Genomic DNA, 20,237 nt, shown 5'->3' with positions numbered 1-20,237 from the left:
TACCCGCTGTGCTATCTCTCCAGCCCCTGATAGGGGTTTTATGCACCTCTGGGTTGTTTTAATTGAGTGGCTATTTTAATGTTTCTTCTTCCACTCGGCAACCAGCTCTGGTCTCCCGATTCCCTTGTCTATTTCTTTCATTAGTGCCTTATAACATGCACTGTACAGATCTCCCTCCTTCTTTGTTAGATTTGTTCTCAGATATTTTATCCTTTTTTATTTTTTTGCTGCAATTGCAAATGGGATTGTTTCCTTAATTTCCTTTTCCTTTCAATGCTTTGTTTGCCTATCGAAACACAATATATTGGTGTGTATTTTTTAAAAAATTGAGCTACCTTACTGGATCCATTATTTCTAATAGTTTTGGTGTGTGTGTGTGTGTGTGTGTGTGTGTGAGAGAGAGAGAGAGAGAGAGAGAGAGATTTAAGGGTTTCTCTGCATATTTTCAAAACAACTGCAAATAGCAGAGGTGTTTCTTCTTTGGGGTCCGTTTTTTTAAAAAGTTCACTTTATGTTGGAGAACTTGCACAGCTGATGTCCCTTGGTCTGGTCCTTGTCCCTGTGGGAATGCTGTGAGCCTTGTCAGCACCACTGTCCACCCCTCTCACTCATGTGCCCCAGGAGCAGCTCAGCCTAGGATCCGTCAGTTGACCTGTGATTTGCAGAAAAACCCACATGCTTTAGTGAGTTCTCATAACTCATGTGGGAATTTAGTTTGGGTTCAACTATGGATAGACAGATGCTTGGGTTATATGTCTGAGGATGTACGGAAATGTTGGGGATGTGGGTGCTTTGAATAGGAGAACACTACACACACACACACACACACACACACACACACAGACTCGCAACAGTCGAATTTTTTGCCGCCCAACCCCAGGTTAGGCGGAAAAAGCCCAGAGATGGTCCTGGTTGGGCTGTTTCTTCAAGGTTTTTGGAACTCTGCGAACCCCCAGACTCAACGGGGACTTTGTTCCTGCCCCAGGCCTGTTTCCCAGGGCTGGGGAAAGGTGACAAGAGTCTTGCCCATGGCACTTTATCGCCGCCCTTCTGCCCCTCTGGAACGTGGTGATTGGTCAGGTAATACTGAGGCTTTGCATGACGGTCACCTCAGCTTCATTGAAAGCCTCTAGAAATCTGAGCTCATACACACACACTCACACACACACACACACACACACGGGTCCCTGGGTTCACACACACACACACCTTACACACACACATAGGTCCCTGGGTTCACACACACCTTACACACACACACACCCCTCTGGGTTCACACACGTCCTACACACACACACACACACAGGTTTCTGGGTTCACACATGCCTCACACACACAGGTCCCTGGGTTCACACATCACATGCCTTACACACATACACACACACAGAGGTCCTTGGGTTCACACATGCCTTACACATATATACACGCAAGTCTCTGGGTTCATACATGCCTTACACACACACACACACACACAAACACACACAAACACACACACACCTGGTTTCACACATGCCTTAAAAGCAGCCTGATAAGTCACGCCTGAAATCTGTGCCCGCCTCTAGGCCTGACCCGGGGGTATTTTGAGCTCTCCTTTCCCCTCAGCAAGCAGGAGCCTGATGAGTCAGGCTCTTGGCCTATGCCCAGGGGAAAACGTGGCCAGAACTCTGGAGCAGGCCACGGGGACGCGCAGGGCTCCCTCCCAAGGCCTGGCCCCTGGGGCCATCTTTGCCACATAAGGGCTGGTGTGAGGCCCAGGCACTCACGATGTTCCCACTGCCCCCCCCACCCCCCTCGGCAGATGGTCAAGCCTTGAGTGTCAGCAGGTGACGCTGGGGGGGGGGGGGCGGTGCCAGCATGCCAGGGACGGGCCCTTGGAGGTTCAGGCATCTCGTGTGCCCTGGGCAGAGCGTGCGTGCGAAGGACGGCCGACGACAGGAACCTGTCCCCAGGGGCAGAAGAGTCTGCCAGCACACCCCGGCTCTGGCCAGCAGGGACAGACGCCAAGGGTCCTGGGAGTGGCCCCAGAGGGAAGCGGGCACTACAGGTTTGGGTGGGGGCACGGAGCTCCCTGCTTGTCCCCTTCCTCCCCTCTCCTCTCATCATCACGGGTGGCCAGTGGCCACGAAGGCAGGAGCCGCCCCACCTGGGACCCACATTCACTCTGTGCCTCTGTCTGCTCCTAGGGGACCCAGGAGGGACACCCCTGCTCCCGGAAATCCTCTCCCTCTCTTGGCCCCTGACCTCTGACCCCTGGCTGTGCAGGGACCCTCCCCATCATCTCACGGTGCAGTGGAAGGCTTGGGGCTGCACTTGCACCCAGCCTGCAGGCTAAGGAAGTGGCCTCCCCAGGCCATCGGGAGGGGGAGCGGGTCCCCAGGTTGGAGGTGAGAGGAGTGGAGTTCCCAAGCTGTAGGGAACGGAAGTGGAGGAGGACCCGGATTGTAGGGAAGGAAGCTGGGTGCCAAGGCCAGAGGGAAGGGGAGTTGGGTGCCCGGGAGTGGAGGTGCAAGGTCTGTCACCATCGGCCATCTCCCCATGCACCCCTTGCCCCGATGTGCCTTTGACCCTGAGGTGGGCACATGTGGTGTCCTCGCCATCTCCATCCTCGAATCCTTCCCAGCGCTCACGGGAGCCCAGGGGGAAGGACCTGGGACTGGAGGTTGGTGTGGGTCCCCTCAGTGCCCTCATCAGGACCCCCCCACCCATGGCCTGTCCACCCTAAGAGACCGGGCAGCATCTGGGCCAGCCCACTGGGCATAGCTGCATGGGGCCCTGGGGGCAGTCTGCTAACCTTTGACCTCTGCGAAGGGAGGCAAGAGGCAGGGTGAAGGGTCATCGGAGACGACTTTTATGGGGGAAATGTTAAGTGCCACGTGGCGTCCACCACAGCCCCCGCAGGAAGAAGTTGGTGTAGCCCAGAGGGGACTGCCCCTTCTCCTCAGCTACCACACGCCTCACCTGGCAGGTGCCAACAGGCTAGGAAGGAGAATATTCTGTCTGCATGATCGTTCAGACTCGGGGGGAGCCTGGGGCATCTTCCGTGTCCACCCTCACGGATGCCCCCACCCCCAAGTCCCCAAGTTATGCTCAGAACTAACTCTACACCAGCTCTTGGCCTACCCCCCCCCCCCCGTCCCCCCCCCCCCCATCTCACACTGAGGTGGGCACCTGGAAGGGCAGTAGAGGAGAAAAAAAAACCTTCCACAGCTGGTCGGAATGTTCCTGCCAGTCAGAACATTCTAGAACATTCTGGAACAACATTCTAGAACATTCTAGAATGTGGAGGGTGCAGGAGGCAGGACCTGGGAGCAGAGTATCACTGGGACCAGGGGTCGCTCTGTGTGTGTGTGTGTGTGTGTGTGTGTGTGTGTGTGTGTGTGTGTTGATGTATGTTCCTGGCGAGTTGGGGCATGTTTGTGCTCACCCTCGCAAATCTGCCCCAAGGACTTCCTCTCGAACCATGTATTAGGCAGGGTGAGGAGAGAGAGCGAGCGAGACGTCTGAGGGGAAAAGACCCTACACTCATTGTCCTCACAGGATGCCTCCCTGCCGTTTGCTCATGAATTCACAGGGTCACTTCTGTGGGTGTTGCGTGTTGTTGGGCATCCTGCCTTGCCAGAACTGCATATATTAAAGCGGGAAAAAACTTTCTGGGGAGGCAGGGCTTCGTTCTAGAGGAGCCTTTTGGTGGCACAGAGAGTGGGCTCCATCCTAGATGCAAAACTCAGAGCCAAAGCACTCAACAAAAATACTGGCGCTCCCGTCGTTTGGAACATTCTAGAACGTTCTAGAATGTGAGGTGCGGGAGGCAGGACCTGGCAGCCGGGCGTTGCTGGGACCAATGACGTGCTGATGGGAACCCTCTTGTTTCTTCACAGGTTCTTCCTGAAATTCTTCCTCAAATGTAACCAGAATTGCCTAAAGAATGCCGGGAACCCGCGGGACATGCGGAGATTCCAGGTGGGTATGCCAGCCCTTCAGCAAGTTGCGAGTGAGGGCGCGGGTGGAAGATGGGCTGAGGTGGTGGTGTGCCCCTCATGGCAAGTCTCCAGAAAGAGGACGCAGACCTGAGCCCCTGCACTCCTGGGTTGGGGCTGAGTGAGTGCCCCGAACCCACCTACTCGTTTCAGGGAAGGGCCGCAGACTCGGATCCATGTGGGCTTAGAAAGTCCGTGCCTGAGGCTGGAGAGATAGGACAGCAGGGAGGGCGTTTGCTGACCTGGGTTGATCCCCGGCATCCTGTATGGTCCTCCGAGCACCGGCACGCGTGATTCCTGAGTGCAGAGCCAGGAGGAAGCCCTGGTGTGGCCCCAAACACAAACACAAACCCCAAACAGTGCGTGGACATGGTAAATTCCATGCTAGAGCTTTCCAAGTGGACAGGTGGCAAGTAAGAGTTTTGTTCTGTGGCAAGTTATACTCCTTTGGGTGGGGGGGAGAGGCAGAGACAGAGAGATAGAGAGACAGAGACAGACAGAGAGAAACAGAGAGAGAGATCAGCCAGGTTGATCGTCGGCATCCTATATGGTCCTGCAAGCACCACCAGGAGTGATTCCTGAGTGCAGTGCCAGGAAGAAGCTCTGAACACTGGGGGGTGTGGCCCTAAGTACAAACCAAAAAAAAAAAAAAAGTGAATGTGAATTCCATGCTAGAGCTTTCCAAGTGGACAGGTGGCAAATAAGAGTTTTATTCGGTGGAAATTTATACTCCTGTGTGTGTGATAGAGAGGGAGGGAGAGAAGAGGGAGAGAGAAAGAATGTGCCAGAGAGGGAGGGAGAGAGTGGGAGGGAGGGAGGGAGGGAGGGAGGGAGGGAGGGAGAGGGAGAAGGAGGTAGGGAAAGAGAGAAGGAGGGAGAGAGAAAGAGGGAGAGGGAGGGAGGGAGGGAGGGAGGGAGGGAGGGAGAGCGCTCATCAGCTTGAGTGCAGACTTTGCGTGTGGGCGGCTGCTGGTTTGACCTCCAGCACTAAGGTGTCGCTCAGTGGGATCCCTGTGCTGGGAACAGACCATGAGCACCCCTGGAGGTGTGGTGTATAGACGGAGGCGACTCGTCTTATTGGGTCCCCGGGAAATGTTTCTTCTGCCTCGCTGCCTCAGGCCTCCAGAGTCCCGCATGCATGACTTGAGGGGCTGGCCCTGGGCCTCAGTGATGGCAGATCACCCACATGCCCTGAAGTGTGTGTTCTCAGCGTCCTGCGGCCAGACACGGGTGTCCTGGCTGGACCTTGGGATGGCCCTTCTTTCTCCTCTGAGCTGGAGTTAGGAGCCGGGCGGTCCCCCAGGCAGGATGGCGGCCATGCTGGGTCCTCATCTCCCAAGGACACGTGTGACGTTCTGGTGAGGGTGTGGGCAAGGCAGGTGGCAGGGGGCAGGTTGGCGGCAGAGTCAGAGATGGGCCCAGGGATTCCTTCACGGGATCTGCTACTGGCAGTTTGAGTGACGGAAGTCAGCTCTTCAATGAGACGAGAACTAACCAAGTTTGTCATTTTGGAGAGCCTGGAGAGTTGTTGTTGTTGTTATTATTATTATTATTATTACTGGGTCTGAAGTGGTAGCACAGGAGGTAGGACGTTTGCCTTGCACGCAGCTGACCTGGGTTCGATTCCCAGCATCCCATAGGATTCCCTGAGCACCGCTAGGAGTAATTCCTGAGTGCAGAGCCAGGAGTAACCCCTGTGCATTGCCAGGTGTGACCTAAAAAGCAAAATATATGTATATATATATATATAATTATCATTTTTACTATTTTTTGCCAACAAATGGGTCTTCGTTGTGTAGATGGGCTACTGGGATTTTGTATGTGACTCATTTCTGGGAAGGCTTGAATTGTTCCACAACCCTGTGGCTATAAAATGGAGTAAGGACTATTCCGTGTGTTCTGTAGAACAACCTAGGGGAGAAAGAGAGCATTTTGTGTGCACATAAAAGCCAAGGATCAATGCTAGAAGTCTTTGGAGAGAATGTTTGTAACAAATGTGAGTTGATCTTTAGCATAGCGAAGGGTGGTGTTTCCACCCCGGACAGGATCAGGCTGAAGTGATATAGCATAGCAGGTCGGGTACTTGCCTTGCACATAGCTGACCTGGGTTCAATTCCCTGGTATCCCAGACAGTCCTTTGAGCACCACCAGGAGTAATTCCTGGGTGTAGAGCCAAGAGTAAGCCCTGAGCAAGCCAAGTTTGGTCCCAGAACAAAAAGAAAAAACCTGAACAGAATAGATATTTTAGACTGGATAATCCTTGGTTAAGGAGGAGTTTACCTCTGTTTTCTGTTTTGTGGGATGTTTGGAGATTGTCACTGATCTCTCCCCCTATAATGTCGCATGTGTGTGTGTATGTGTGTCTGTGTGCGTGCGTGCATGTGTGTGAATCTCATGAGTTGAGAGTCATTGGTTTAGCACTTGACCTGCATATCCCCATGGATTCTTGCGTGGCAGGTCCTTTGTCCCAGACATTTAGTTAGGGATGACAGTGTCCCTTACGTTAGTCACGAGAGCTGCTGTACACAGTCACACTCTGTCCTTCACACACAGGGCTTGTCTGAACCCAGATGGTTCTCTGGCTCCACCTAAAATAGATGGGCTTTTCCCTCAGGGCAGCGGCCAGCTAGGACACCGCTGTGTCCATGTCTGAGTGGTAGGAGAGCAGTGTCTCTCTCAGGAGTGACCGACCAGTTCCTTCTCAGACCTCAGATTTTACCTCCTTTGTCCCCAATGCCATATCTACCCCCTGCAAGAGGCAGAACAAACGCAGACTCATGTAGATTGTATGGTGCTGTGTGTGCACATTTTATCAATTATCACCCAAGTACTACACTGTTTCATGCATGTGGGCCAGCAGGTGGTTCTGTCATTGGCAGTGGACAGGGGGTAGGTAGGTGAATGAATGGATCATGGATGGGTATAAGGTGGGTGGATGGATGAATAGATGATGGGAAGGATGGATGGGTGGGTGGATGGAATGATGGGTGGAAGAGATGGATGGACGAATGGGTGGGGAAGGATGGACCAGTGGGTGGATGGATAATGGGTGAAAGGATGGGTGATAATGGGTGGAAGGACAGGATGGATGGTGGGGTGGGTGGAAGGATGGATGAATAGGTGATGGGAAGGATGGATCAGTGGATGGATGGAATGATGGGTGGAAGGGATGGATGGGTGAATGGGTGGGAAGGAATGATGGATGGATGGATGGATGAATGGATGGTTGGATGGATGGTTGGATGGATGGATGGATGAATGGATGGATGGATGGTTTGATGGTTGGATGGATGGATGGATGGATGGTTGGATGGATGGATGGATGGTTGGATGGATGGGTGGATGGATGGATGGTTGGATGGATGGATGGATGGATAATGAGTGGAAGAATGGGTGATAATGGGTGGAAGGATGGGATAGATGGTGGGTGGATGGATGAATGGATGATGAGAAAGATGGATGGCGGATGGATGGAATGATGGGTGAAAGAGATGGATGGATGAATGGATGGGGAAGGATGGATGGGTGGGTGGATGGATAATGGGTGAAAGGATAGTTGATGGATAGATAGATGAATAATAATGGAGGGATGGATGAATACATGATGGGCAGGGGCATGGATGATGACTAGAAGGTTGGATATTGGTGGAGAAGCATGGATGGGTGGGTGGATGGATAATGGGTGGAAGGATGGGTAATAATAGGTAGAAGGATGGGTGATAATGGGTGAAAGGATGGGATGGATGGCGGGTGGATGGATAAATAGATGATGGGAAGGATGGATGGGTGGAAGAGATGGATGGATGAATGGGTGGGGAAAGATGGATGGGTGGATAGATGGATAGTGGTTGGAAGGATAGTTGATGGATGGACAGATAAATAATAGTGGAAGGATGGATGCATACATGATGGGTGGGAGGATGGATGGATGATGGATAAAAGGTTAGATAATGGGAGAGATGATGAAAGATGGAGACGGGTGGCCTGGGAGGGTATTCTTCCCCTCCCGCTTCCCATCTGCCTGTCTAATGCTGTTTCTGTCTGGACCACTTCCTCCTTCACTGTCTCCTTTTGGGCCGAAAGCTGTTTCTTACTTCTGGAATGCTTCTCCCCTCTTAGTTTTCGTGAGAACACTGGCCAGTTCTCAGCCCTCTCAAGGATGTTCCTCTGTGAGTGGGCATTCTCTCCCCCAGGCTACACACTGTTTTTCTCACCCCGTGGCTTCTCCTGGGTGACATGTGGTCCCTGGGTTGTCTGAGCCTCACCTGTGCTCTTGAGCCGGCTCAGATCTCTGTACATCATCCGCCAGGTCCCAGTGCCCTGAAGCCACCAGACTGAGCAACTTCACCTCAGTGGTGAGTTTTGGTGCCCCGACCCAAGCTGGTTTCCGGACCCCTGGTGCTGTTCCCTTCGTCATGTGCTGGGGGTGACATTTCAGCTGCCCCTGTGACCTGGGCCCACCTCGGATAAGCGTAGAGATACACATCCAACCATGTAGGCACGGTGATGCCCCGCAAGGATGAGGTGGCAATGAAGGACCCATTCCCCGGGTGCTGAGTTAGTGTGTGAGAGGCCCCGAGGGGACACGTGCTGTCCTGTTGGCCACCAGCCTCTCCCTGGGAGGCACGGCCCTAGGGACTCTAACCCGACTTGACAGACGAGGAAACAGGCTCAAGAGAAGTGAATCTGCAGCCTCACCCTCAGGCCTGGGGCAGGGCAGCCTGAGCCTTGGGGTGCTGTGAGGGGCTAGTCGGGGTCCATGCCTGGAGGGGCGGGGGCGGGCTCAGAGCATGGGGCTGAGGTGCCGCCAAGCTCCTGGATGGGGCTGTTCCTACCACCGCCCTGGTGACAGGCTGGTCGCTGGGCCTGGCTGGACAGGGTTGTCATTTCCCACACACCGAGCCTGAGAAGCAGAGGGTGTGAAAGCTGCTGTTGCTGCTACTGCTTCTTTTGCTGCTGCCTCCTCCTCCTCCTCCTCCTCCTCCTCCTCCTCCTCCTCCTCCTCCTCCTCTTCTCCTCCTCCTCCTTCTTCTTCTCCTCCTCCTCCTTCTTCTTCTCCTCCTTCTCCCCCTCCTCCTCTTCCTCCTCTTCCTCCTCCTCCTCCTTCTTCTTCTCCTCCTCCTCCTTCCTCTTCTCCTCCTCTCCTCCCTTCCTCTTTCTCCTCCTTCTCCCCTTTCTCCTCATCCCTCCTCCTCCTCCTCCTTCTTCTCCCTTCTTCTTCCTCTAGTTTTTTAATTGAATCCCCGTGAGATAGACCCTTACAAAGCTGTTCATGATTAGGTTTCAGTCCTACAGTGTTCGAACATCCATCCCTCCTCCAGTGTACATTTCCCAACGCCAGTGTCCCCAGTTTCCCTTCCATCACCCCCGCCCCCACCCCCAGTCTGTCTAAGTGGCAGGCGCTTTTTCTCTCTTCCTCTCTCTGTGTCTGTGTCTGTGTCCGTGTCTCTGTCTGATCTCTCTGTCTCTCTCTGTCTCTCTCTGTCTCTCTGTCTCTCTCTCTGTCTCTCTCTCTGTCTCTGTCTCTCTCTCTGTCTCTGTCTCTCTCTCTCTCTCTCTTCCTCTCTCCTTTGGGGCATTGTGGTTTGTACTACAGATGCTGAAAGGTTTATCATGCATATCCCTTTACCCACTTTCACACTCAGTTCTTGTCCAGCGTGATCATTTCCAGCAATTATTGTCTTGCTGGTCCCTCTGGTCCCTTCTCTCTCTACCTGCCCATGAGAGCATATTCTTTGCCTCTCATGATGCTTTTCCAGTGTGTTTTCCCATCCTCTGGTGGGCCAAGGAGGTCACACGGGGGCGCCAGGCCCCCTGCCCTGTAGACATCTTGTGTGGGACCAGCCCCCAGCACTCCGCAGTCGCTCTTCCAGCGTATAAACTGGGACCCCCTTAATCACGCGGGCCTCATCAGCCAGTGCAGCTTCAAGGTCTCCAGGAACTGACCACCTTTGCCCAGCTTCCTGTGTCCATATGGGACGGGGGTATATAGAGTAGATTTTGTAGAGAATCGCCATTGCAACTTTTCTGTCTCTGTTTAATTTACAGTGGTTGTTTCCTTTGAAATCCGCGGGCTGGTGTTAGGCCGACACACTTGCTCACGCACACACCAGAGGGTACAGACTTTGTTCAGTGGCTGTGAGGACGTAGAGGAGTGGCAGGAGCGGGTGAAGCAGGGTTCAAGGGGGGCTCAGGACAGCAAGAAATCCAGGGCCACTCACCGACCCTGCCCTCCCTCTTTACCCCTCAGAAGACGTGATGTGTTAGAGCCACACATCATAGGGCTGGTCTTTCTTTCTTTCTTTCTTTCTTTCTTTCTTTCTTTCTTTCTTTCTTTCTCTCTCTCTCTTTCTCTCTTTCTTCCTTTCATTCTTTCTCTCTGGAGCGATAGCACAGCGGTAGGGCGTTCGCCTTGCACGCAGCCAACATGGCCGACCCGAGTTCGATTCCTCCGCCCCTCTCGGAGAGCCCGGCAAGCTACCGAGAGTATTCGATATGCCAGACACAGTAACAACAAAGTCTCCAATGGAGACGTTACTGGGCCCGCTCGAGCAAATCGACGATCAACGGGAGGGCCTTTACCTTTTTACCTTTTCTTTCTCTATTTCTTTTTTCTTTCTCTTTCTTTTTCTTTCTTTCTCTCTTTTTTCTCTTTCATTCTTTCTTTTTAACTATCTTTCTTTTCCTCCTTTTTCTTTCTCTTTCTTGCTCTTTCTTCATTCTTTCTTTTTATATCTTTCATTCTTTCTCTTTCTTTTTCTCCCTTTCTTCCTTTCTTTTCTCCTTTTGTTCTTTTTCTTCCTTCCTTCTTTCTTTTTTATTCCTTCCTTCCTTCCTTTCTTTCTCTTTCTTCCTTTCATTCTTTTTCTTTCTTTTTCTTTCTCTTTATTTCTTTTTCTCTCTTTCATTCTTTATTTTTCTATCTCTTTTTCTCTTTCTTTCATTTTTTTCTTTTTATCTCTTTCTTTTCCTCTTTCTTTCTTTCTCTTTTTCTTGCTCTTTTTCTTCATTCTTTATCTCTCTTTCATTCTTTCTCTCTTCCTTCCTCCCTTTCTTCCTCCTTTCTCCCTTCCCTTCCCTTCCCTTCCCTTTCCTTCCTTCCTTCTTTCCTTCCTTTCTTTCTTTCTTTCTTTCTTTCTTTTGTCTTTCTTTCTTTCTTTCTTTCTTTCTTTCTTTCTTTCTTTTGTCTTTCTTTCTTTCTTTGGTCTTTCTTTCTTTCTTTCTTTCTTTCTACTGGTAGACTCAGGGTCATTTGAGGTTAAGAGTTAGAGCTTGAGGGGGCGCAAGATAGTACAGCGGGGGGAGTTTTGGCCTTACCCACGGCAGACCTGGCTTCAACCCTCAGGACCCCATATGGTCACTTGTGCTCTGCCAGGAGTGATCCCTGAGTGCAGAGCCGGGAGTAAGCCCTGAACATTGCCAGATGTGGCTCACAAACCAAAATAAAATAAATTTTAAAAAGTGTTTGTAAGGGAAGGATGGAAAGAGGGAAGGAAGGGAGGGAGGGCAGGTGGGCGGGCCAAGCTGGTCAGTCATATCCCTTGCTGGGATTGGCTGACGGAGCCGGGGAGAGGCGGGGCCTGAACTGGGCCCCTCCATCACCCCATGATTGATCAGTTAGACCAGGCAGGGCCTTGGTGCACTTGGTGTTTCCTCGTCCACCTCCTCTCTCGGACACGGTCTCCAGAGGCCATGGGGCTGTGTCCCCGTTTGTGCCTGGGTCCCTCCAGCCCGGCGTGCACTCTCTTATCAGCATGTGAGGGAGCACCAGGTGCTCTCCTGCCTGTGACCTGCAGGAGAGCTGCTGCTTCACCCTCGTGACACTCAGATCCTTGCCGGCCTGGCAGCTGGGGCAGTCCCACCTGGCTGCCGTCACAACGAGACCCAAGAGCCGCTGCTGGCTGAGGCCCCACGGACGGTGGACTTTGCTTCCCCCGCAGCGTCTGCTGCTACGTGGCCGACTTCTGGTGGCCCCGGGCGCCCTCTGTCCTGGCTCTGTACATCTGGACGAAGGGAGGACAGGCTAGGGCAGGAATCGGAAGGAGGATTTCTTAAAAACAAAAAACAAAAGCCCAGCCTTAGAAGTCTGTCCAGTCTTGTTTGTGCCGGCCACAGCTGGACAACTGCGGGGGTGGCCCCCATCACCGAGGAGGGGCAGTGCGGCTGCAGAAGGCCAATGGATGGACAGAACAGGTCTCTGCCGCTGAGAGAACCAGTGAATAACAGCATTTGACTCGTTCTTTTGGTACAACTAAATGGTTTAAAGTTTCCAGTTTTTGTTTTTTGGGTTTTTTTTGGGGGGGGGGTCACATCCAGTGATGCTCAGGGGTTACTCCTGCATCTGCACTCAGGAATTACCCCTGGCGGTGCTCAGGGGACCCTATGGGTTACTGGGAATCAAACCCGGGTCCACCACATGCAAGGCCAATGCCCTCCCTGCTATGCCATCACTCCAGCCCTTAAAGTGTCCAGTTTTGAAGATTGCACGTTTTTAATGACTTCGCTTAAGAAAAACCACACAGGATGTGGGGGTGGGGGTGGGGTGGGGGGGAAGAAGATGCAGAGAGGGGGCGAGGAGACTGCTCGGAAGCACATGATACAGACGCTGACCTGGCAGAGCAGGAGAACGCATCGTTCCGGGAGGATGTTCTGAGCAGGGGGAACTGTGACGCCCAAGCTCTGCTCACCCCGCCATCCCTGCACAGCTGTCTGGAGTGTGGGAGAGGGAATGTGTGGGTCCATCCCCACCCCCCACCCCAGCAGCGTGGGCTTTGGGAAAAACAAAAACAAAAAACGATGACATGGAAAAACATTGAAAGGGAGGCTTTCTCTACCTTGATTTGCTGAATTTTGTGCATTATTCAAGGATCTTGGTTCCTGAAGAATGTTCTGGGGGCGGGGGGTGAATCAGTCACAGGACGGGGTTAGAGATTTCTTTTATTTTTTTTGCATCTCTTTCGAGATTTATTTATGGGTCTCTGAAGCAAGGCTGAATATAGAGTTTACAGGGTGGTGCTGGAGTTGGTTTGTGGGGGGTGACTGCCGGGACATCCAGGAATATAGGGAAGTGGAGGGAGGTAGCCCATCCCGGCCCTGAGAAAACCTGGAGATTTCAGTCACAAAACCCGCAGACCCCAATTTTCAGCAGATTGTATCTCGGTGAGGTCCATCCTGAGGTGGTGGAGTCCGGCTGGGGACATGGTGGTGATTTTGGATTGTGGGAGCGAGCAACTGCTACAGGTGGAGTAGGGTGGGCGTTTCTTGGGTGGGCACCAGGCTGACCCCCTCTGATTTACCCTGGGCCGTTCTGCCTTGCGTGGGTCTGAGGTTAGCCACGGCTTTTGATCTCTTTCAAGATTTATTTATGAGTTTCTAAAGCAAGGCTGATAGACGAGCTTGTATAGCCAAGCCGGAGGTGGCTTGTGGGCGCGGCTCCCACATACCTAACCTTTGGCCATTTAATTTCTCCGGTAACTTGGTCCTGAGTTGTTGGGATCTGGCCAGAGGCACAGCGGCATTTTTGGGAGTATCAGGAAGCCTGAAGGCACCATCAGGCTGCTGATTTCACTCACCCCGTGGGTACAGGTTGACCTGCTGGCAGCATCTCACCCCCCACAGAGATTTAAAATGCCTGCCTGGGGTTGGAGCGATAGAACTGTAGGGAGGTCACTTGCCTTGCATGCAGCTGACCCTGGGCTCAGTCCCTGGCATCCCAGACGATCACCTGAGCACTGCCAGGAACGATCTCTGGGTGGAGAGCCAGGAGTAAATCCTGAGCATCACTGGGTGGGTGACCAAATACACACACACACACACACACACACAAGCAGTTTGGGTCTGTTGTCTGAGCTACTTGAAGAGGAAGGAAATATTCTCATCCCCTCCAGTCCTTCCTACTGGGTCCCCACCCTCAGGCTTACATTGTTTGACCCTCAGGGCATCTCCCTGGCTGTGAAAGGTGGAAGCAGCACAATGCCAGCCCCCCCCACCCCAGACAGTTCTCTCAGGTTGCACCAATGCTGATGAATTATGCTGAGAGCAGCGCTAACGATTGTTTCAACAACACAGGATCAATTCGCAAAACACAGTACATGCAAGACAGTGGGGTTTTCCGCCTGATAGATTAGACCTACCGCGCGTTGGACAAATGGCGTGTCTCGGCCTGGGCCTTGGGTGGAAGATGCGAGTCACAGAGGAGGGATCCTTGGGAATGGGCACTGGCAAGTGGCAGCCCCCTCTCCGCTTAGAGGACAGCCGTTCTACGTTGGGTACGGTCGCCACTGCAGGGAACGAAAGGGACATTTGGGCCTGGCCCAGGGTGACTGATTTGGGTCTGCCTTTGCTGCCGAGGCTCAGCAAGCTGGGGGCATGTGTCCATGCCCACACCTTGGTCTGGACTGCATGTGGTGGTCTGGTAGAGCTCTTGGCCCATGACTCCACGCGTGTTTCTCCCGCATCAGCTCATTTCCCAGCTGCTCTGCTTTGTCCTGTGGGCTTTGTGCTCCCCAAGCTCACGTGAACTTCCTTCTCTTCCTTCATTTCTCTTCCTCAAATGCACCAGCCTGGTTCCCGTCTCTTCACTTCCCCACCCCCACCCCCCGCCACCCCATTCTCCCAAATCCACGGGAACTTGCTCTTGATGGAATCCTGGGGACCTCTCGTGCCATCTTTAGTGGGAAGGGAGCCTTCCCAGACAGATGCTTGTCCGCCACCCAGCAGAAATGGTTTTGCCAAGGTGGCCCCCCTTCTCCTCCCCGTCTGGCACCCTGTAAAGCTATGGGCACCCCAGTTCTTGTTTCCCTCCCTGGTTTGTCTTGACCAGAACCCCACTGGCCCCGCGGAGATCTCAGCCCTGGGTGGGCCAGCACCACGTCCCGCATGGCTGCTCTGTGGGGCCCAAGAACAAGAGACCCGGGCCGTGGGCAGCTCACCCCTCGCCTCGGGGTCTGCGCTGTATCTGAGTTCCCAGGTTTACCCTCGGAGAAGAGGAGTCTGGTGTCCAAACTGGGGTCGGTGTGACCGGATCCTCGCTCCCCATGTCCCCCTCTGAGGAAAAGAGCGTGAGGGTGACAGCCTGCTTGCCCTCCCTGCTCACACAGAAGGTCAGTGCCAGCTTGCACAGGTGGAGCCTGGGCTGGGGTCCATGGCCCCCTCCTGAGGCCCAGAGAAAAGGTGTCATCCCTCAGGAGATGGACATCGGGTCCTCCCCATAGTGCTCCCTGTCCCTTAGGAGATGGGCATTGGGTCCTCCATACAGTGCTCGCTGTCCTTAGGAGACAGGCATTGGTTCCTTCCCACAACACTTCCTGTCGCTCAGGAGACGGGCATTGAGTCCTCCCCACGGTGCTCTCTATCTCAGGAGATGGGCATCGGTCCTCCCCACAGTGCTCCCTATCTCTCAGGAGATGGGCATCAGATCCTCTCCGCAGTGCTCCCTGTCTCTCAGGAGATGGCATCGGGTCCTCCCCGCGGTTCTCCCTATCTCCCTCAAGAGATGGGCATCGAGTCCTCCCCATGGTGCTTTCTGTCTCTCAGTAGACAGGCATTGGCTCTTCCCCCTAGTGCTTCTTGTCCCTTCGGTGACAGGCATTGGGTCCTCCCTAGTGCTCCCATGTGCATCCTACAGTGCCCCCATGACCCCACAGTGCCCCCACGTCCCTCAGGAGTCAGACATCAGGTCCTCCCCATAGTGATTCCCTGCCCTTCCCCCGGGTCCAGACAAGAGTGCAGGTGCCTGAGCCTCCAGGGGCTCTGTTCAGGGGAGAGACCCCTGGGCCGGGGCCTTGGGGTATAGTACGGACTGAGTCAGCCTCTTCCTTCCCGGTGGGCACCGCTGTGACCTCCAGGACCCTCGCTGGGCTTCTTGTGGCCTCAGGACCTCATCCTCTAAGGCTGGAGCTGAGGCCAGACAGGTGGGCGTAGGCAGTGCCGAGTTACGGACCCTGTGCTGAGAATGGGGGTCCAGGTTACCCCGTCAGCCTCGCTGCTGCTCTTTGATGGAGATGTTTGTCAACCACTTGGGCCCGGGGGAACAGCAGGTCACATTGGTAGCTTCGTCTTCTTTGCTTCTCCAACCCTGGCAGGGCAGCCTTTTCCCAATGTAACCGGGGCAGGATCCGTAGGACAGCAGGGACGTCACTCGTCTTGCACACACGGCCAGCCTGGGTTTGATCCCTGGCACCCCACGGGGTCCCCTGAGCCCCAGCCTGCAAAATGGGCCCCGGTAGCGAGATCCCTGGGTGCTTGCATACGCGACCTGGGTTTTGGCTACGACCCAGCGGCAACCCAGTAAAGCACTGAAATGCTTTAGCATACTGCGCCTGTGTCCCCAGGACTGAAACTCAGCTCCTGGGTAGATGCCGTGAGGTTGGCGGTCTCGGGGGACGAGATGGGGAAGGCTGTTTTGCAGGCCAAGAGTTGGCGTTCGTCAGAGAAGTGGCAGTGCACAGACGTTGTTTCTCGGGGCATTGCGGGGCTACAGAGGAATGGGGAGGAAAACAAGAAGTCCCCACGTAGCCCCTCAACAGAGGCCTCGCCCCTGTGCCCACCTGTCCTGGTTACTGCCGTCTTGCCACCGTGTGAGACAGCCGTCACAGCCGGAGGGCCTGTGATATGGATCCATTGCAGGTTGGAGGCCCTGAATCAAGTCCCAAGCAAGTTTGGGTTCCTGGGAGGCCCCTGCCTTGCTCGTAGAAGAAGGTTTGTCACCTGGTCTCAGCTCTGGAGACACAACGCCTCCCCTCCCCCCCCCCACTACTCTCCCCTTCCCATATTAAGGGCAGCCCGTTAACTGGATTAGCACCCACACTCAGTGACCTTATTATCACCTTGTAAAAAGGCACCTTCTGTAGATACAGCCCCGTTCATTGGTGCTTGGGTAGGATTTGAACCTGTCAGGAAGAGGGGGCGCCCATTGGGTCGCCAGGACCTGGTACTGTTCTCACTTGGTACCGTTTTCTGCACATGCATGGCAGTGGGTTTCTTTTCACTGCTGAGTATTAGTCCACAGTACTCGGAGCCTTTTTTTTTTTTTAATTTCACACACTCCATACCAGTGTGCTTACTGCAAAGATAGAAGAAACTAAGTTCCCTTGTCAGGAAGCCAGGCCGTAGTAGCCTGGAGGGTTGGCTTCCTTCTACTGCCTTCCCCCCCCCCCCCCCGCCTCCCCCCCCCCCAGCTGTGAAAAGGTACATTGGTAATAGTTTCCGTGGAATTAAATGGCTAAAGTCATTGTGGTCTTTGTGTGCTTGTTTATTTTTGCATCATACCCAGCAATGCACAGGGGTTACTCCTGGCTCATGCACTCAGGAATTACTCCTGGCAGTGCTCAGGGGACCCTATGGGATGCTGGGAATTGAACCTGGGTCGGCCGCGTGCAAGGCAAACACCCTACTCGCTGCTATCACTCCAGCCCCTTAAGTCGCTGTGTTTTTTATTTATTTGATTTTGTTGGATTAAGAGGAATCGGCCTGGAGCGATAGCACAGCGGGTAGGGCGTCTGCCTTGCACGCAGCCAACATGGCCAACCCGAGTTCGATTCCTCCGCCCCTCTCAGAGAGTCCGGCAAGCTACCGAGAGTATTCGATATGCCAGACACAGTAACAACAAAGTCTCCAATGGAGACGTTACTGGGCCTGCTCGAGCAAATCGATGATCAACGGGAGGGCTTTATTTATTAAGAGGAATCTTTACTGCCCAAATAGATGAAATGTAAACATTGGATATTTTTTTATGGTCTAATCGGTTTCCCTAATTCTATTTCCTTGTAGAAATGTTTAAAAATACAGATTTCAGGGCTGTGGGATGACTTCCTGGTAGAGTATGTGTCTTGGGGTGAGGCCGTGAGGCCCTGGGTTCCGTTCTGGTACATATACAAATCCGGATTTCTTTTTCGTTGTTTTGGGAGGGGGCGGTGTCGGGGGACATAGCTGGCAGGGTTTGTGGAACCATCAGGCTCCGGGGACTAAATCTGGGGCATGAGCGGGCAGAACGCTTGCTCCAGCCTCTTGGACCTCTCCCTGAAACACAGACCTCGGCTTCTGGGGTCGTTTTCTTTCCACCCCTGTTTCTCCACGGGCTCGCCGCATTTCCACTCGTGGCCGCTGTTTGCCGCTTGCTTTTGTCGATGAGACCCTCATGACAGATCGTGCTTTCTGGATCATTGATAATAGCTGAGAGTGACGAGGTCTCCCATGTGGTGAAGGGAGAGGGGCTGTTTGAGAAATGATGTGAGGAAACGCCACTGCGGCTAGGTGCTAAGAGAGCCTGCCTCAGCCCAGCACAGCCGGAAAACTAAACAGATGGGTAGAGATGTGTCACTCACAAGCTCTTTTCTTTCCTTTCCTTTCCTTTCTTTTCTTTTCTTTTCTTTTCTCTTCTTTCTTTCCTTCACAGGATCTTTTATTTTTCTTTCTTTCTTTCTTTCTTTCTTTCTTTCTTCCTTTCCTTCTTTCTTTTCTTCCTCCTCCCTCCCTCCCTCCCTCCCTCCCTCCCTCCCTTCCTTCCTTCCTTCCTTCCTTCCTTCCTTCCTTCCTTCCTTCCTTCCTTTTCTTCTTTCCTTCCCTCCCTCCTTCCTTTCCTTCCTTTTTTCCTTCTTTCCCTCCCTCCCTCCCTCCCTCCCTCCCTCCCCTCCCTCCCTTCCCTCCTTCCTTCCTTCCTTCCTTCCTTCCTTCCTTCCTTCTTTCCTTCCCTCCTTCCCTCCTTCCTTCTTTCCTTCCTTCCTTCCTTCCTTTCCTTCCTTTTTTCCTTCTTTCCCTCTCTCCCTTCCTCCCTCCCTCCTTCCCTTTCATGCCCTTCCTTCCTTCCTTCCTTCCTTCTTTCCTTCTTTCCCTCCCTCCCTCCCTCCCTCCCTCCCTCCCTCCCTCCCTTCCTTCCTTCCTTCCTTCCTTTGGCTTTTTTTGGAAAGGTGTCACATCCAGTGATGCTTAGGGCTGAGTCCTGGCTCTGCACCCAGGAATTACCCCCTGGCAGTGCTCAGGGAACTCTGTGGGATGTCAGAGATTGAACCTGGGTCAGCAAACGCCCTGCCCGCTGGACTATGGCTCTGGCCCCCTACACAGGCTGCTTTCCCAGCAGGGAGGTTTCATTGCCTTTCCCTCCTAGACTGTAGTGCCTGCAGATTCTAGAGAGCAAAATCCCATGCGCAGCACACGGCCCGTGAAGTTGCAGGATCTCTTGGTGAGAGCAAAAGTGAGCAGTGAGTTTAGAAGAAATGGTATCGGTGTCCCCTTCACAAGGCAGTTCATGCACCCCAAGTCCCGTTCTTGAGCTTCTTCTTGTGTTCCCCAGGCCCGCGGTTTCCTGCTGCCTCTGCCATTTGCCGCGTGGGTGGGTTGGGGTGCTAAGTCCTTTCACGAATGCCAGCCACACAGGACCTGGCTGAGCTGGGGCAGGGCAGGGGGTGGGGGTGGGGTGTTGCTCAGGATTCCCAGGGGACAGACACTCGAGTCACCCTCTCGTCACCTGGGGAGGTGAAACTAGCCGGCCCAGGGTGGAAGCAGCCAAGACCGCGTGGGAGAGCGAAGCTGTGAATTTTGCTGCCATCAGATTCTGTCCCACCAGTAGAGTGGGGTGCATAGAGAAAGCAAAGCCTTTAGTGAGAGTCACTTGCAAGTGACAACGGAGTAGATTCTGGACCACGGGTAGACGCTCAGGTCAAGTCCCTAGAGCCCATGGGGACCCTCCTCCTGAATGTCACCTCCCCCAGGGGGTTGGATGCAGCTGGAAGGTCCCAGAGAGCCTGGGGGGATACCTATTGGACCTGGTTTCAATTCCTGCCACCCCCTGAGTTCCCCCAAGTAACCCCCCAGTCAAGGCAGAGAGCAGGTTTTGTTATTTTTTTTAATTCTAAAAATATTTTAAATGAATCACCATGAGGTACAGTTACAGACTTTCGTGCTTACGTTTCAGTCATGCAATGATCGAGTACCCATCCCCCCACCAGTGCCCATTCTCCACCACCAATGATCCCCGTATCCCTCCCACCACCCCCACCCCATAGAGAGCAGGTTTTGAACGCTGCCAGATATGGCCCCCAAAGCAAACAAACAAAAGCCAAATAGAAACTGGACTCCAAAGAAACCAGTTGGACCTAGTCCCCAAACATACCCAGCTAGGCTCCACGTCATTCCAGGAACTAGAACTCCTCCTCTCTGCAGCACTGATACCCCCCGCCCTGCCTCCGCACACCTCTCTCCTGTGATGGGTTACCCTGGGCACCATAGTGGTTTCAGCTGCACTCACGACTGGCTCCTTCAAAT

General features: G+C 53.6%; 1 protein-coding gene across 4 annotated transcripts in view; it reads left to right on the top strand.

The window, feature by feature from the left end:
• EBF1 (EBF transcription factor 1) overlaps positions 1 to 20,237 on the top strand; it is a 400,167-nt gene that overhangs the window by 256,427 nt on the left and 123,503 nt on the right. For all 4 annotated transcript variants that reach the window (XM_056107979.1, XM_056107978.1, XM_056107977.1 and 1 more), the window contains exon 7: positions 3,879 to 3,960. In XM_056107979.1, coding sequence (XP_055963954.1) covers positions 3,879 to 3,960 — 82 coding nt within the window. The remainder of the gene's footprint in view (positions 1 to 3,878; positions 3,961 to 20,237) is intronic.

The sequence above is a fragment of the Sorex fumeus genome, unplaced genomic scaffold (assembly GCF_029834395.1).
Source record: "Sorex fumeus unplaced genomic scaffold, SorFum_2.1 ptg000187l, whole genome shotgun sequence".
Classification (NCBI taxonomy): Eukaryota; Metazoa; Chordata; class Mammalia; order Eulipotyphla; family Soricidae; genus Sorex; species Sorex fumeus.
This window is presented reverse-complemented; position numbering and strand designations above follow the sequence as displayed.